This window comes from Antechinus flavipes, chromosome 4, assembly GCF_016432865.1.
Source record: "Antechinus flavipes isolate AdamAnt ecotype Samford, QLD, Australia chromosome 4, AdamAnt_v2, whole genome shotgun sequence".
NCBI lineage: Eukaryota > Metazoa > Chordata > Mammalia > Dasyuromorphia > Dasyuridae > Antechinus > Antechinus flavipes.
Genome location: NC_067401.1, coordinates 170,757,893 through 170,776,518, shown reverse-complemented (window position 1 = coordinate 170,776,518; position 18,626 = coordinate 170,757,893). Strand labels below are relative to the sequence as shown.

The following is an 18,626-nucleotide window of genomic DNA, read 5'->3' as shown; positions in this document are numbered from 1 at the left end:
CCCTTAGATGTTTGTTTTTTAAACAAGTACTATCTGTACATTCTTACCTCATGTTAGATTTGTGAAGTTTATTTTTTTTGGTGCCCAGGTACAAATAGCTCTCCCTCTCTTTTCTTCCTTTTTCCAGTTCATACTACCTGACCTAGTCCCCATGTCCAGATGTAAGTCTCCCAGGAGATTCTAATGTATTTGAACTCCTTATAGTATACACAAGCTCCCTTGACTAAGTATTGTGGGTACTAAAAGTCATGTAAAAAAGCTACCTTTAAGGGTACTCCCATTATATATAAAAATGATTGACCTAGCTATGTTATTTACATCTTGGGAAATTAAGAATGGAAAAGAAAGTAAAACCAAAAAGCAAATCTGTCCAGATATTGTGATGGTAGAATGTAGGTAGCTTATAGAAGAAGAAAAAAACAACAATATATCCCCTAGACTAGTTTCTGAAAATACAGCTTGCTAGTTCCTAATTCCTTAGCAGGCAGACTTTTTACATCAAGAGGCAACTAAATGGTATGACTTGAGCAATCTGCTGAGGGTTCCTCAAAATCAAAACTATTTGATGAAATATCTCCATTATTAACAGTACCAACAACTCAGTATATATTATTTTCAACAAGCATTGATAGAACATTACACTGAACTAATGAACTAAGTGCAAGTCACTGTTAAGATTTCATTCCTTTGAGGTAAGACATAGATATCTCCAAATTATTGTCAAGTATGGAACATTCAGAAAACAACTAATCATCTCTCCTTCTCTCATGGTCAATTTCACAAATCAAAGCATAATATGAAAAGACTTACCTGCTTAGAGAGTAGCTCTTTGCATAAGGTATAGAGAGTAATGAACTTTCTTGCCAGAAGCCTAGCTTCCAGAAAGCCCTCAGCAACAAGCATGATCTCACATATAAGTTCAAAGTCTGGGACAACCATAGCACAGGGTCTGAAAGAGATAAATCCAAGAAAAAACTTTTTTTTAATCTTCTCAGTCCTACTATGTCTCACCTGATGGTTAGAACACAATGTACTAGAATTTCTCCATTCTAGATGGAATTGGCTTAAAATCCTCAAGCTTATTTTTCTTTTCTGTTAAATTTGTGCCTTTTTTTTTTTTTTTTTTGGTCAAAACACAGTATTTCTTTAGAAAATAACTTTCATCCTCTCTCCACAACAAAAGTCACTGTCTTGTCTTTATAGCTGTTCAACATATCTGATATGATTTTGGATGATAGTATAATTTTATGTTTGCTTAATTAATTGCTTCCTAATTATTTATATTCACGACCATAGAGTTTGAGATACAAACAACCTTAAGAGATTATATAATCTTAACTCCCTCTCGATATTATAAATGAAGAAACTGCGAATCAGGAGTAACTTACTGAAGATTACACAGTAAATAAATAGCAGAGCCAAGACTACACTTAGGTCTCCATGTCCCATATTCTTTCTCCCTATACCATGATACTACGCAGATCCTATCTCACAGCTAGGTGCAGAGAGATAAAGTCCAACACTGAGGCCTCGCCATTCCAAAAGGATTTTATGGATCTTATGGATCCATAGAATAGTTAAACTATGGATCACAGTTAGCTATGGATAACAATTTAGCTGAGAGGAGAATGGACTACATTGATTTTTCTTGACTGGCTCAATGTATTGAGTGATTTTTTTTTTTTTTTTTTTTTTTAAACAAACTAAAGAGTTAGTGAGTCTTGGGCAAAGTGAGTGTTTTTTGTGTGGTCATCAAAGAAAATGGGAAGAGTAAAGATTGCAGAAAGGTGTAATGTTCTTTGTTTGGTTTTCTGGTAGTCTTTGGAAGTCTTTGGGACAGCCTTCTTTTCAGTTCAGCAATCACCACAAGAATAGCCAGGTGTTGAAGTCCAAATTCTTTATTATCTCCTTCCTGGGACAGCTTTCTGGAGAGCCTTTCAGAAACAGCCTTGGTCTCAGTAGAGAAAGAGCAGGAGGCCAGCCACCAGGAGGCTGACCAAAGATGGAATGAATCTCGTCTAGTCCTTGCTGGCTGTTATATACCCCATTATCATAGTGTGGAACATATTAAGTACTAAGTACATGTACTGAACTAGAGAACTATTAAGCACCATGCTAAACTAGATAACCATTGTCTTTATCAATTCCACTGACTTAACACCTTGTAAGAATCCTTGTTTCAGTGTTCTGGCCCACAACAGAAAGGTGCAGTAATGCTTGGTTAATTAGTACAATAGTATTCCTCTGATGTTGAATGTTCTGGGTTTTCCCCCCTTATATCTTTCTTGTAGTGTGCATAGTTAATCCCTGTTCCTGGTTGTCTGTGTAGGTCTACATTTGTATGTTCTAAAAACAGTATCCAGGGGCAGCTAGTTGGTGCAGTGGATAGAGCACCAGCCCTGAAGTCAGGAGGACCTGAGTTCAAATCTGACCTCAGACACTTAACACTTCCTAGCTGTGTGACCCTGGGCAAGTCACTTAACCCCAATTGCCTCAGCAAAAAATAAAAATAAATAAAAATAAAAATAAAAACAGTATCCAGACAGCAGATACAAGAATATATAATTGAGTGATGATGAAACTATGTTCTACATTCAGCCTAGAGCTGCCTGATTATATAAATGGCAGGAATATAATCTAATTTTATTATTATTTTGGGCTTTAATATTTTGTCTTCCAACTAACATCTTCTACTTTAAAGGGCTTTTCATTAGTCTCATTCATATAGATAGGGTAGAGAAAAGACTTTCAGTGTAAAATATTTCCTTATTCTTTTCCCCCCTTCTTTTACTTCATTTTAGCTATTTTCTTACCAGATAAACTGTAAAGGGCTGAAAATCTGAATAGGTGCACTGGAATCAGAAAACCAAGTTCTTAAGGCTAATTACCTATTGGACAATACTCTATTAGCATATGCTTGGAAAAATGGCTCTTCTCACTATTCTGTGCTGGCTCTATCTTTTGGTGTATACTTATAATCATAGGAGGGATTAGGGGTGGAGTAAGACAAGCCAGAGTCACTTTGGAGGAGGACAAGGAGAAGGGAGGTTGGTTGGTGGAGAGTGTGTGGCAGTTTTGTCTATCCCCTTAACTTCTCCCCCTAAAGACCAAGAACTTTTGCTTATCCTGACTCCAGCTGATTCAAAGGCCTCCAGGGAGCTAACCCGGTCTTCACAATAAACCATGAATCTGGTTCTTTCTTTATTTTTGGATTTTAATCTGAATTATGTTCATTTGGGATTCTAGGGTTTTCAGGTGAGCATATAAGTCAAGAATACATAGCCCCACTCCCAAATGAAATTAATGAATTAGTGAATTCACCAATTCATTCATTTATTCAACAAACATCTATTAAATTCCTGTGAAATGTGTTGTGTTAAATGCTCAAGTAGATAAAAAAATTAAATGATTCTATTGCCTTCCTTCATGAAGTTTGCTATTTAATGAGGGATATGTCATATGCACAGCACAGTAAAACAAAATAATTCCTTATGAATGCATAAAGGAAATGAAAGATGCTTCCTAAGATATGAGGAAGAAAGATAATTACTGTTTGGGGGAGTAGGAAAGATTCATGGAAGAGATGGTATAGTTGGACTTTAAATAACAAATAGGAATAAGGGATGTTATTCAAAATTATAAAGAACAGGATGAACAAAAGTACAGATGCAGACAAGTGTGAGCTATGCCTTATACAGGTCAACAATGCAATCCATTCTAGCTAGTCTATGAAGTGCGCAGAGAAGAATAATATGATGTACAGCTGGTAAGATAGCACCAGACTCTAAAGAAACTTGAATTGAGGTTACAGAGCCTTAAAAAGTCCATAGGGACTAATTTCAGAGTTTTGAGTAGAGGAATGACATAATCTGATTTATGCATATGGAAAATTAATCTGATTACAATATGAATGTTAAGATTGGAGGAGGGGAAAGATTAGAGGTAGGTGGGAGTATATGGAAACAAGTGCTATAGTGCATTTCCTTCACAATGAGAGCCTGTATAAAAAATGTTGGCAAATGGTAATCATGAGAAATATAATGAAGAGAGAATTAGTAGGACCTGGTATAATATAAAGGAAAGAAAGGAAAAAAACACAGCAATAAGGCCCCTGATTGAAATAGTTAAGTCAGAAAAAAGAACCAAGATTTTAGGGAAAAGATTTAAAAATTAGTTTTGGACATATTGAGTTTGAGGGGACAGCAGGACAATTGCAGATGCCCTTGAGATTAAAATTGATCCTATTATCATCTACTTTTTTATTCTATTTACAATGATTTGATTTTGCCTTATAACTGTTTAAGTCATAATTCTCTGTCTCTGAACATGATTCAGGACTCACCTGGCCTGTAATGGGTTAGGTTTAAAAATCTAGCTCTCCTGCTAATCGCTAACTTAGTTTTGTCTCAAGGAATTTAGCTTGGGTGATGCTAAACTATCCTTCAAGGATGTGTGGTTTGCTAAATTGCACATGAACTCAAACAATGAACATTTATTAGTCTCAGGAGAGAAAGAAGAGGGTCATTGTTGGCCCCCATTATCAAATTTCCAACCAGTCATGCTGTTCTCTTCATCTTTGTAACCAATCATGGTTTACATAATCTCATGATGTCATCTACTTTTTTCTGTTCTTTGTTCTGTATTTCTCCATACCTATAAAAGGAGAATGATCCTTTTGTTGGGGATCTTTAGCATAAAAGGAGGCAATTCATTGATTCACTTTTTGGCAGATAGCCTGCCTCTGCTAATTAATGTTATCTTCTGTGGAGAATTACCTCAGTTTATCTTTTTGTTAAATTTTACTCACAATGCTTGTATGTAATAAGAAACATGGATCTGGAGCTGAAGTAAGAGGTCCTATTGAAGATCTAGATCTGAGAGATGATAAAAGGCTTGAGAGGGAAAGACTGAGAAGAGAAGTATAGAGAGAAGGCAAAAGACTGAAAATATGTAATAGAAAAAGAAAAAAGTTCTAGCAAAGAAATCAGAAGAGGGGAACTAGGAGAAAAAATGTCTTGGAAGCCAAAGTAAAAGAGAGTATCCAGATGAAGATTGAAATAATGAGGTCTTTGGTAACTTCTGAAAGAGCAGTCTCAGTAGCAATAGGGAGCAAGAGCTCAGTAGCAATAGGGAGCAAGAGCTTAGCTAGCGTCTAAGGGACTGAGAAGTGAGTTGGTGATAAGAAAAAGAAATAGGATTCCCCCCCGCCCCGCCCCCACAAGATATTTGTCAGTGAGAGGGAGAAATGAGATAACACAGTAACTCAAGAGAACATAAGATTTGAAGAAAGGTTTTTTGTTTGCTTTTTGTTTTTTTTGACATGTGCAGAGTAGGTGAAAGTTATTTTTATTTTTAAAATTTTTTTTGTCTTCCCATCTAGGGAGGTTTACATCTTTTTTTTCTTGAATCTTTTTAAAATTTTATTTACAAACCATATGCATGCGTAATCTTTCAACACTGACCCTTGCAAAACTGAAGAAAGGTTTTTGGCAGGATTGGGAAGATTTAAGTTACTTGTAAGCAGAAGTGAGGAAGCCATCAGACAAAATAAGATTAGAAACCCATAAAAGAGTGAGGATGTTTGATAACTTAGAACTACTTTACTACTAAAGCCAATGTAGATTAATATTATTATCTATGCATGTGTACCTGAACAAAGCTTTTAAGTTTTCTGGCAATTCTGCCCGTCCAGCATAACCTGGGTTCATGGTGATGAACATGCCCACTGTGGGGATGAGACGTATCATGTCTCCAAGAAAATTAAACATTTTCTTCTTGGCACGAATTGCATCTTGGACACATTTTACCTAAATAGCAAAATTATATAAGAAGAGAAAGTTATATCTATCATTTTAAATGGAAAAGAGATATCAATTTTTGTGAGCTTGAAAGGACTCTGAATTTGCAAAATGATTCATCTAGCCACACCCCATCACACACACATCCTCTGTAAAAATTAGTCATTCCCAAGGGGGCTAGTTAGGTGCCGCAATTGAGAGAGCACCAGCCCTGGAGTCAGGAGGACCTGAGTTCAAATCCTGCCTCAGACACTTAGTAACTGTGAACATGGACAAGTCATTTAACCCCAATTGCCAAAAGAAAAAGAAAAATAGCCATTTCACAATCCTTTAATTTACTCTTTGATATAATAGATAAAGGGCTAGCAGTGGAGTTAACAAAGGTATGGATTCAAGTTCTGCTTCTTATACACATTAATAGTACAACCTCTCAAGGTCCTAGTCTTTATGACTTTGTGTTCAACACATTGCTGAAATTGGTCGAATTTCACCTGATAAGTAGTGATGATCCCATACCTACATCCTAGACTTTGTCAGTATAAGAAGTAAATTCCTGATGTAGAAATTCCAAGTCTGCTTCTTATACTAAGGAGATCCTAAGGAGATGTGTGTGTGTGTGTGTGTGTGTGTGTGTGTGTGTGTGTGTGTGTCTTCAAAAATCCTTTTCACCACCACTGGAAAATAGGATTTCTTATTTATGACACTCATATCAAATATTTCTTAGAAATGATGTGAGTTTTCAGGTCCAGAGATGGAATTTCAAGAGAAAGCCTGTGCTTTCATTTTTGTAATCAGGTTGGCAGTAGAAGTTGCTTTAGTAAATACAGCATTAGAAGGAAAAATTCAGGATATTAAGTTACAATCTTTCTCTGTACAACTTGATGATTCTTAAAATTCATGCTTAAATCCAAAGCATTCCTCAACACTGCTTCTTGTTAGAGGTCCTGATTTCTTTATTTGGGACATCTGACTGAATTCCATTGAAATTATCTGTAGAGTGGAATATAATTTGCACTATGGCAGAGACAGAGATTTTGAAATTTCTATTTCCTACATATATATTGTAAGCCTTGAACTGGTTCTATTGTTAGATGCCAGTTTTCTATCATAGCACAAAGAAGGGGGGAAAATGAAGTTAAGGGTTCATTATACATTGGATCTAGAGCTGAGAGAAGTTATGAGAACACTTAGTCCAACATGCTCATTTTATCGAAAAAGAAATTGAACTCCATAGAGGAGAAATTACCAAAATCCAGGTATAATATCTTTCTCTTGTTACTTATCAACCATTTTGAGTTTCTCAAATATAGAATTTGGCAAGTACTTAAGAGGTCTGGCCACTCATCACAACCCACTGGCAATATCCTAGTTTAAAAAGCTTTCCTGAGAGTTCTCACTTCTAGACGTATTTAAAGAGTTCTGGTTTGAATCCTTGCCCAGGCTCTATCCTTCCCTCACTGCCCTCCTATGCCCACCTTCCCTATCCTAACTTCATGTATCTTCTCTTGGAGGAATCCATGATCAATAAAATCTGAATCCTCTCTTAATTCTCTTGGATCTTTTTTTTAATAGACCTTTTTTAATCTGGGGTATGGTTGAACTACTTCCAAACAGGCAAGTTCTAGTGTGAACATGGAAATGGGCAAATGCTTAAAAACCTTAAATTGATTTATTGTTTTGTGAATTGTCTAGGCTTAAGAAAGTGATGGAGAAACTGTTATTAATGTAAATTAAGTCTGAAAAATGTGTTATGTGGAGAGTTGCTTGTTAAAAAAAAATTACCAGCCACTCCTGTTTGCTGTCCTGTGTTTTCAAAAGAGGAGAATATACCTATAATATGAGTGTGTGAAACTGATCATTCTCTTGTCATAAGTAAACCTTATTAGCTCTATCAAAATTATAGGTCTTCCATGCTTATTTTATTTTTTGATAAATATAGTTCCATATAGAGTAAAGGAGTTTAGGGTAATAATACAAAGATCATAGCGTCTTTTAGAATAAATGCTATCTGTAAAGAAAAAAATTTATGTTAAGTCTCTATATAAAAATTTTAACTTGGAAATATTGCATATATATATATATAATTCATTTATTATATCATATTTACACATATGTGTACACATTTACTTTGTGAGATAGTAGGAAACCAGAAAGACAATTGGCTTTTCATCAAAGCAGTCATGAATGTTGATGTACTAACTTATGTAAAAAATAATTTGGATGATGGACATACCTGCACAGCAATTACAGATAAAACTTCTACTGAGATTCGATTAAATTCATCAAAACATCCCCAAGCTCCTGTTTGGGATAACCCTTTGTAGATATTTCCACAGGACTGGTGAAGACCATAATCAAAAAACATAAAAACATTAGAAAATGTCCAGAAAGCAGTCATAGCAAGACCCAATAGCATGGTCTCATTCCAAGTTGATGAATTCTTTCTTTACTTTATGGTAATTGTAGACTGTATGAGAATTGTATAAAAATGAGAGTTGTAAAATGTTGACACTTCAGACTTCCTGGAAATCCAGAAAGAAAAATTATTTCAAGCTGGAAGTATTCTCAGTAAGTCCAAAGTTGCCCAAAGAAAGTTGCCTTTCCAGATTTAGTCCTGATTCCTGGATTTTACAGGTTTGCCCAAGTCTAGTTTTAGCCTGAATTACCTGTGAGTAGCTTCTATCTTGAAATGAAAGATCTCAAAACTGACTACCTTCCTGAATAAAATGAAACAACCATTTTTAGAGCACTGGGAGCTGATTCAACCCAAATAAAATTGGGGAATATATTTTACCCAACTATGTAACTCCAAACAAATATTGGATTAGAAGGTAATAATGTATATAATTAGCATGAAGTTTTTTTCAGTGGAGCAGATGATAATTAATGCTGAATAAATATCATTTTATAGGAAAGGGAAGAGGGGAGAAAAGTATATAGGCTGATGTTCAGTACATATAAAGAGAAAACACCCAGAATGACACACAAATTTACTCTAAATTTACTTTTTTTATTATGCCCACTAGGTTATGTTTGACTCACAATGGACCCAAGACCCCACAATAATAGTTGTGGATCCTGTGATAATGCATGGTGTATGTCCATTAGGTCTGCTACTATCAGCAAGCTGAGAATATTCATACTCTTTCTAGTCATGTTGCCCATTCAGCTTTCAGAATGTCCAGAATGAAAATTTCATATTAAGGGTAAAGGATATAATACAATGCTCAGCTCAGGAAAGTGTAATGGGCTGAGGCTTGAGTTGATGCACTGAGGTCCCAAGCACATGAGACTAAATAGTAATTGGACCATACTCTATTAATATATAAGCTTGGAGAAAGAATGGCCCCCACCCACTCTTTGTGCAAGTCCTGATGTGTTGTATAGGAAATGACGATTTTGGTGGGTGGAGGCAGGGGAGTGGAAAAGGAAGGGGAAGGAGAGACTTTTGGGATTGCCTTGCCACAGTTTGCTCAGATCTCTCTCGCTCTGCTAGCTGGCTTTTGCCATTGCGACGACCTTTCTGTTTGTTTCTCTTCTTCTTTTTGCTTTTGCTGAGGTAGTTGGGGTTAAGTGACTTGCCCATGGTCACACAACCAGGAATTGTTAAGTGTCTGAGGCTGGATTTGAACTCAGGTCCTCTTGACTTCAAGGCTGGTGCTCTATCCACTGAGCCATCTCCTCCGCGTATTTAAAATCAGCCGGATTCAGGAATTCAGGTTAAGGGAAAAATCTTCAATATTTATTGAAGTGAAGAGGTGAATAAAGATTGCGATAGCAAATATGGGCAGCTGCGACAGGAAGCCAGCTAACAGAGAGAGACGCAAGCCGAGCCAACCGTGGCAATGGCAATCCCAAAAGTCTCTCCTCCCCTTCCTTTTCCACTCCCCTGCCTCCACCCACCAAAATCGTCATTTCCTATACAACACATCAGGACTTGCACAAAGAGTGGGTGGGGGCCATTCTTTCTCCAAGCTTATATATTAATAGAGTATGGTCCAATTACTATTTAGCCTCATGTGCTTGGGACCTCAGTGCATCAACTCAAGCCTCAGCCCATTACAGGAAAGAATCTTGTATGAAGCATCCTAAAACACATGCAGCATTTTTTTCTCTTAGAAAAGGAGTGCCTCAGAAATTGGACACACACCTTATAGTCCATTTGCTCAGAACAATTGAAGACATACACCATGGTGCCCAGTGCTCTGCCCAAGTCTTTAGTGGTCTCAGTTTTGCCTGTCCCTGCAGGGCCTGCAGGTGCTCCTCCCATAATCAAATGGAGGGATTGGGTCAGAGTGATGTAGCATCTGTAATAGAATTCTCAGTTATTTGAAATTTTCTTGACATAAAGCATCTTTGACATTTGTATTTTTAGTTGTGATATGAAATCACCCTCAAACAACAATAAAGCAATCCAAACAGATGTAAAACAATCTGTTATCTAAAGAGGCCCATGAGGAAAAAAAATGGGCTTTCATTGGCCAGAAATTTCACTTTAGAATATAGAAATATTGTGAACATGTTTTTTTTTTTTTTTTTTAAATTTGGAATTTCCAAATTCTCAAAGTTGGAAGGGCTCTCAGACCTCTTTTTACCCGAAAAATTCTTACATGACCCTGGCTGTATGGTAAACAAATCAAACTCTTACTGATCATAAATCATAATTGCACAATTCCCTCATTCGGTTATGAGACCCCAAACGAGACACATAGTTTAAGAAGCTGGAAAAACTAACCTACATATGAATAGGAGACCTTTCTACAATATACTCCAAAGTAATCACCTAGTCTTTTGTCTGAAAACCTCTAGGGAACTCATTACCTCCGAAGGTAACCCATTTCCTTGTATTTAGACAAATTCTATTAAAACTTTCTCTACTAGTTATTATTAGTTCTGCCTACTAGAACCAAGAGCAAGTCTAGTTCACCTACCATATAACAGCTTCTAAATACTTTTGAGGCAGTTCTCATGTATCTCTTATATCTTCTCTCCTCTAAGCTCAAAATTCACAGTTCATCCAACTGATCCTCATATAGTGAGACCAAAACATGGTGCTAAGAACTAAACAAAATACTCAAGACCTAGGTGTGCATTAAATATATCAATGCATATATTAGAATGGGTATTATTTCAAAGAAGTGCGCAAAAACATAGCTTTTGAAAAGCACATTCTATGGCAATTGGAGTTTGTTGTTGATGTGAAGAAGTCAAGAAGTCAAATATGTCTAGCTATGCTCAAAGCATGCTTACAATTCCAATTATAATCTTACCAGGGATACTTACTGGAACTATCACCTCTCTAAGAAAAGGATTTGCCCTTCTTTCTGAAGCCTACCTGATGCCAACCCTTGAACAAAGTGATCTTCTGACAATTTCTTCTGTGCCAAGCAACTGCCTTTTCCATACCTGTCAGTGAGTGGCGTGATCACCAACCGAGGTGTATTTCCCAAATATTCATAGGAATATCTAATTTGGGCGTCACATATATTGGCAAAGCAATGTTTCTTTTCTTCATCCCAACGATGCCGAAGCTGAGACTGCCAGGTGAAGGCCTGAGAATTTTCTACCTAAAAGGGGCGAAAATTATTTTAGGAGAAACTGAGAACCCTAAGAAGCAGGCTTGACACCTGGATAATAGATGATGACTGAATTACTGAGCAAAGCTGGGCCTAGAGCTGAGCATATATAGCAAGACTGAATTCTTCAAGGCCCTGTTTTCCCCAATTACTATAAAATTCCAAAATATTTTTGAATGCTTTCAAATAGGTTATTTCATATGCTTAGAAGAGAGAAGTTCTATATTCTGATATTTTAGGGTAGATGACTTTGAGTTTTAAAATACTATACTAATGAAACACAAGCTTTACTAGGTCCCACCAAACTGAAGAGGCTTCTAATACAGTCTCAGTAATGAGACTATTTGTCTTATTAAGGACCTGTTTAGCTAAGTTAGGAGATGCTTATAATTAGAAAGTACAAGGAATTATACTACATTCTAGAGATACAAAATTAAGTAGTCTCTTCCTTCAAGAAGCTATATATAACACCATGGATATAAAGAGGGCAAAAGAAATCAGATCAAAGTACTTTAGAGAAATTTGAGGAAGGAAAAGAAATAACATCTGGAAAAAATCAGGAAATCAGGAGATTGAGTTAAGAAAAATCTGAAAAACTGGGTTGATGAGAAAGTACATTTAATAGACACATGGCAATAGCTTCCATGGGTTCATTAAAGTTAGAATATATGCCAAACTTGAGGAGGAAGTTAGTCCAGTTTGACTGTAATGTACAATGGTGTGTGTATTGAGACAAAATAAAATAATTAAAATTAGACTTACTAATAAATATTATGATTTTTTTACATCATGAAAAATCATTTGGCATGAAATTCACAAGATTTTTGACACAAATATTTTAATTTTTTGTCATAAATCATATTTTTATTTGACTAACATGCCTGTGATGGGCAATCTATTTTTCCAAACCGAGACCTGATTGTAGCTTGTAGATTTTATTGGTTTTGATGAGGCAATTGTGGTTAAATGACTTGCCCAGGGTCACAGAGCTAGGAAGTGTTAAGTGTCTGAGAACAGATTTGAACTCAGATCCTCCTGACTTTAGGGATGATACTCTAACCACTGCACCACCTAGCTGCCCCAGATTTTATTTTTTAAATCTTTTAAAATAAAAATGAATTTTATTTTTAAAATTCATTTTTATTCTACTTTCAGTTCTGAATCCTCTCCCTCCTTCTCCCCTTTCCTCTGCTCATTAGAAAGGCAATAAAAGCAAAACCATTATAAATATACATATGTACATTCTGCAAAACAAATTAGAAAAGAGAGAAGAAAATATGCTTGTCTGCAATCTGAATTCATCAGCTCTTTATCTGAAAATGGAAGGCATGCTTCATCATGAGTCATTTGGAATTGTGGTTGGTCATTGTGTTAATTAGAGTAACTAATTATTTTCAAGTTAGCTTGTTATAGTGTTACTGTTATTATATAAATTGTACTGATTCTGCTCACTTAACTTTGCATCAGTTCATACAAGTCTTTCCAGGTTTTTTCTGAAACCACTACATCATTTCTTATTCCATCTCATTTATATATAACCTTTTTTTTGGAATTGTTATTTTCAATTCTAAATTCTCTACTTTGTTTTCTGCCTCTTCCTCCACCCTTGGAGGGGCCAGAAATATGATATTCATTATATACATGGAGTTTTGTAAAACATATTTCCACATTAGCCATCTGAAGAGAAGGGAGAGGAAAACAAGAAAAAATTTTAAAAGAAAAAAAGTCTCAGTCTACTCTCAGAATCCATCAGCTTTTTATCTGAAGGTGGATAGGATTTTTCATCATGAATCTTCTGGAATTGTCATAGATCATGATATTGATAAGAATTACTAAAATTTCACAATTGATTATTGTTGTGCTATTATTGTATACATTGTTTTCCTGGTTCACTTTCTATGTCGATTCATTTTAATCTTTCCAGGAATTTTCTGAAACCATTCACTTCTTCAATTCTTATGACACAAATTCATATATCTTAACTTGTTCAGTCAATACCCAATTGATGGGCATGCTTTCAGTTTTCAATTTTTTTACAATTATACAAAAAGACTTCCATAACTATTTTTGTCATGTAGTCCATAGATTTTCAATGAAGTTTATATTGAATATATTCCTACATCATTGCAGTATATTTATTCCCATCTCTTAGAAAAATTAATTAATCTTTTGTGATGTGTAGCATGGTGAAACTGTCTTGCAGTATTCCACCTCTCCATTTAAGAATTTCTATCCATCCTTATCTCAGATCAAGCAAATGCAAAAATTGATCTAATCAAAAGAGATAAGAAAGGAAACTATATCTTGCTAAAGGGTAGCATAGACAATGAAACAATATCAATACTAAACATATACACACCAAGTGGTATAGCATTTAACTTCCTAAAAGAGAAGTTAAGAGAGTTGCAAGAAGAAATAGACAGCAAAACTGTAATAGTGGGAAATCTCAACCTTGCACTTTCAGAATTAGACAAATCAAACCACAAAACAAATAAGAAAGAAATTAAAGAAGTAAATATAATATTAGAAAAATTAGGTATGATAGATCTTTGGAGAAAACTGAATGGAGACAGAAAGGAATATACTTTCTCCTCAGCAGTCCATGGAACCTATTCAAAAATTGACCATACATTAGAACATAAAGACCTCAAAATTAAATGCAGGAAGGCAGAAATAGTAAATGCTTTCTTTTCAGACCACGATGCAATAAAAACTACATTCAACAAAAAGTTAGGGGTAAATAGACCAAAAAGTAATTGGAAACTAAATAATCTCATCTTAAAGAATGATTGGGTGAAACAGCAAATTATAGACACAATTAATTATTTCACTCAAAATAATGACAACGATGAGAGATCATACCAAAATTTGTGGGATGCAGCGAAAGCGGTAATAAGAGGAAATTTTATATCTTTAGAGGCTTACTTGGATAAAATAGAGAAAGAGAAGATCAATGAATTGGGCTTGCAACTAAAAAAGTTAGAAAAAGACCAAATTAAAAACCCCCAATCAAATACTAAATTTGAAATTCTAAAATTAAAAGGAGAAATTAATAATATTGAAAGTAAAAAAAAAAAAAAACTATTGAATTACTAAATAAAACTAAGAGTTGCTTCTATGAAAAAAACAATAAAATAGATAAGCTTTTGGTAAATCTAATTAGAAAAAGGCGGGAGGAAAATCAAATTAGTAGTCTTAAAAATGAAAAGAGAGAACTTTCCACCAATGAAGAGGAAATTAGAGAAATAATGAGTTACTTTGCCCAACTTTTTGCCAATAAACTTGATAACCTATAGGCTTCCCAGATTAACAGAGGAGGAAGTAAATTGCTTGAATAATCCCATTTCAGAAAAAGAAATAGAACAAGCTATTAATCAACTCCCTAAGAAAAAACCCCCAGGACCAGATGAATTTACATGTGAATTCTACCAAACATTTAAAGAACAATTGGCCCCAATGTTATATAAATTATTTGATAAAATAGAGAATGAAGGAGTCCTACCAAATTCCTTTTATGACACAGACATGGTACTGATAACTAAACCAGGTAGGCTGAAAACAGAGAAAGAAAATTATAGACCAATCTCCCTAATGAATATTGATGCTAAAATCTTAAATAAGATATTAGTAAAAAGACTACAGAAAATAATCCCCAGGATAATACATTATGATCAAGTAGGATTTATACCAGAAATGCAGGGCTGGTTCAATATTAGGAAAACTATCAGTGTAATTGGCCATTAATAACCAAATTAACAAAAACCATATGATCATCTCAATAGATGCAGAAAAAGCATTTGATAAAATCCAACATCCATTCCTATTAAAAACTCTTGAGGGTATAGGAATAAATGGACTTTTCCTTAAAAAAATTAGCAGCATCTATTTAAAACCATCAGTAAGTAACCATATGTAATGGGGAAAAACTGCAACCATTCCCAAAAAGATCAGGAATGAAACAAGGTTGCCCACTATCACCATTACTATTCAATATTGTATTAGAAATGCTAGCTTTGGCAATAAGAGTTGAGAAAGAGATTAAAGGAATTAGAGTAGGCAATGAGGAAACCAAATTATCACTCTTTGCTGATGATATGATGATATACTTAGAGAACCCCAGAGATTCTACTAAAAAGTTATTAGAAATAATCCACAACTTTAGCAAAGTTTCAGGATACAAAATAAACCCACATAAATCATCAGCATTCTTATATATCACTAACAAAATCCAACAGTCAGAGTTACAAAGAGAAATTTTATTTAAAGTAACTACTGATATTATAAAATACTTAGGAATCTATCTGCCAAGGGAAAATCAGAAACTTTATGAGCAAAACTACAAAACACTTTTCAAACAAATTAAGTCTGAGCTAACCAATTGGAAAAATAGTAAATGCTCCTGGATAGGGCGAGCAAATATAATAAAGATGACAATACTACCTAAACTAATCTATTTGTTTAGCACTATACCAATCAGACTCCCAAAAAACTATTTTAATGACCTAGAAAAAAATAACAGCAAAGTTCACATGAAAAACAAAAGGTCAAGAATTTCAAGGGAATTAATGAAAAAAAAAATCAAATGAAGGTGGCTTAGCTGTGTAGATCTAAAATTATATTACAGAGCAGCAGTCACCAAAACCATTTGATATTGGCTAAGGAATAGATTAATTGATCAGTGAAATAGGTTAGGTTCAAAGGATAAAACAGTCAATAACTATAGCAATCTTGTGTTTGACAAACCCAGAGACCCCAGCTTTTGGAATAAGAACTTATTGTTTGACAAAAAATTGCTGGGAAAATTGGAAACTAGTATGGCAGAAATTAGGCATCGACCCACACTTAACACCGCACACCAAGATAAGGTCAAAATGGGTTCATGATCTAGGCATAAAGAATGAGATTATAAATAGGGGAACACAGGATAGTTTACCTCTCAGACCTATGGAAGAGGAAGGAATTTATGACCAAAGAAGAACTAGAGATCATTACTGATCACAAAATAGAAAATTTTGATTATATCAAACTGAAAAGTTTTTGTACAAACAAAACTAATGCAGACAAGATTAGAAGGGAAGCAATAAACTGGGGAAATATTTTTACAGTCAAAGGTTCTGATAAAGGCCTCATTTCCAAAATATATAGAGAATTGACTCTAATTTATAAGAAATCAAGCCATTCTCCAATTGATAAATGGTGTCAGACTGGCTAGAATGATAGGGAAAGATAATGCAGAATGTTAGAGGGGATGTGGGAAAATAGAGATACTAACACCTTGTTGGTGGAATTGTGAATACAAGAGCAATTTAGAACTATGCTCAAAAAGTTATCAAACTGTGCATACCCTTTGATCCAGCAGTGTTACTACTGGGCTTATATTATATCCCAAAGAAATCATAAAGAAGGGAAAGGGACCTGTATGTGCATGAATGTTTGTGGCAGTCCTCTTTGTAGTAGCCAGAAACTGGAAACTGAGTAGATGCCCATCAATTGGAGAATGGCTGAATAAATTGTGGCATATGAATATGGAATATTATTGTTCGGTAAGAAATGACCAACAAGAGGATTTTAGAAAGGCCTGCAGCGACTTACACGAACTGATGCTGAGTGAAACGAGCAGGGCCAGGAGATCCTTATATACTTCAACAACAATACTATATGATGATCAATTCTGATGGACTTGGCCACCTTTAGCAATGAGATGAACCAAATCAGTTCCAATAGTAATGAACTGAACCAGCTACGCCCAGCGAAAGAACTCTGGGAGATGACTAAGAACCATTATATTTTATTCCCAATCCCTTTATTTTTGCCTGCCTGCGTTTTGGATTTCCTTCACAGGCTAATTGTACAATATTTCAGAGTCCAATTCTTTTTGTACAGCAAAATAACAGTTTGATCATGTATGCTGATTGTGTATCTAATTCATACTCTAATATATTTAACATCTACTGGTCATCCTGCCATCTAGGGGAGAGGGTGGGAGGAAGGAGAGGAAAAATTGGAACAAAAGATTTGGCAATTATCAATGTTGTAAAATTACCCATACATATAAGTTGTAATTAAAATATGAAATTAAAAAAAAAAGGAAAAAAAATAAAATTGTTTTTGACAAAAAAAAAAAAAAAAGAATTTCTATAACACTGGAACAATTCTGTTTTCCATTATATCAATATATTTGGAGACAAGACTTCTAAACCTATGAGAAATGGGAAAAAAAATCTCTATCACCCTATCTGGGGGGATATTTTATTTTCTACTAAAGATCTTACAGGTTTACTTAGACTTGTTTGGACGAAACCATACCAACAGTTTTGATAAAAGTCTTGACTTAAAAATCCAAAAATTCAGTCTTCAGTGCTCCACCCATTTTATCATCTTATACATGGCAGGAATTTTCACAACAATAATCAACTGGCTATATTCTGGCAAGAAGAAAGACTGCATTATAGATGAATCAATAACAATTCCTCAAGTTTATTGGGTCATTCTTCTTCCAGGCTTATATTTGTTTCCTAATGATTAGTTAGGCTGCTTTGTACAGTTGGCCTTGGTAGTGTTTCTCCTTTTCAGTTATACTTTCCCTTGCTTCCTTGAAATTGATCCTTTTTCATGCATGTATTTTTCCCCTAACACTACTCTTGAATGATCTTTGACACACTAGACTTCCCTTAAATCAGCAGCCACTGCAATGTACCTGATAGTCAATAGAGTATACTATTTAATAGTCATGGAATAGCTAGGTGATGCAGTATATAGAACACCAAGCCTGTTGTCAGGAAGATCTGACTTCAAATCTGGCTTCAGTTATTTTTAACTAGCTGTGTGACCTGGGCAAGTCACCTAACCCTGTTTGCCTCAGTTTCCTCATTTGTAAAATGAGTTGGAGAAAGAAATAGCAAACCATTCCAGGATCTTATCAAGAAAACTCCAGATGGGATCATCTGAAAAATGATCTAAATAAAACAACTGCTATACTTTTTTGCATGTTTTCTTGAAGTAACACACTTTTTTAAAAACCAAAGAATTAAAAAACAAAGACAGCAATGAAACATATATGCATTTCATGAAATTCAACCCAAAAATGTGAAAGACTAACTGAAGATGGGGAAACTAGCTCATTCTTGTTTTACCTGTTCAAGTTTGGACCAGATGAAACTATATTGCTGACTCAGCTTACTGTTGGTGGAAATATATTCAACTGACCTTTACTGGACCAAATTGAAGTCATTTTTAAAAAAATTACTCCTTG

General features: G+C 34.9%; 1 protein-coding gene across 1 annotated transcript in view; it reads right to left on the bottom strand.

The window, feature by feature from the left end:
* The window catches only part of DNAH17 (dynein axonemal heavy chain 17), a 299,993-nt gene that overhangs the window by 152,427 nt on the left and 128,940 nt on the right, over window positions 1-18,626 (bottom strand). The window contains exons 34-38 of the mRNA XM_051995475.1: window positions 11,205-11,365; window positions 9,949-10,105; window positions 8,032-8,136; window positions 5,650-5,807; window positions 811-949 (exon numbers count right to left, since the gene is read on the bottom strand). Coding sequence (XP_051851435.1) covers window positions 811-949; window positions 5,650-5,807; window positions 8,032-8,136; window positions 9,949-10,105; window positions 11,205-11,365 — 720 coding nt within the window. The remainder of the gene's footprint in view (window positions 1-810; window positions 950-5,649; window positions 5,808-8,031; window positions 8,137-9,948; window positions 10,106-11,204; window positions 11,366-18,626) is intronic.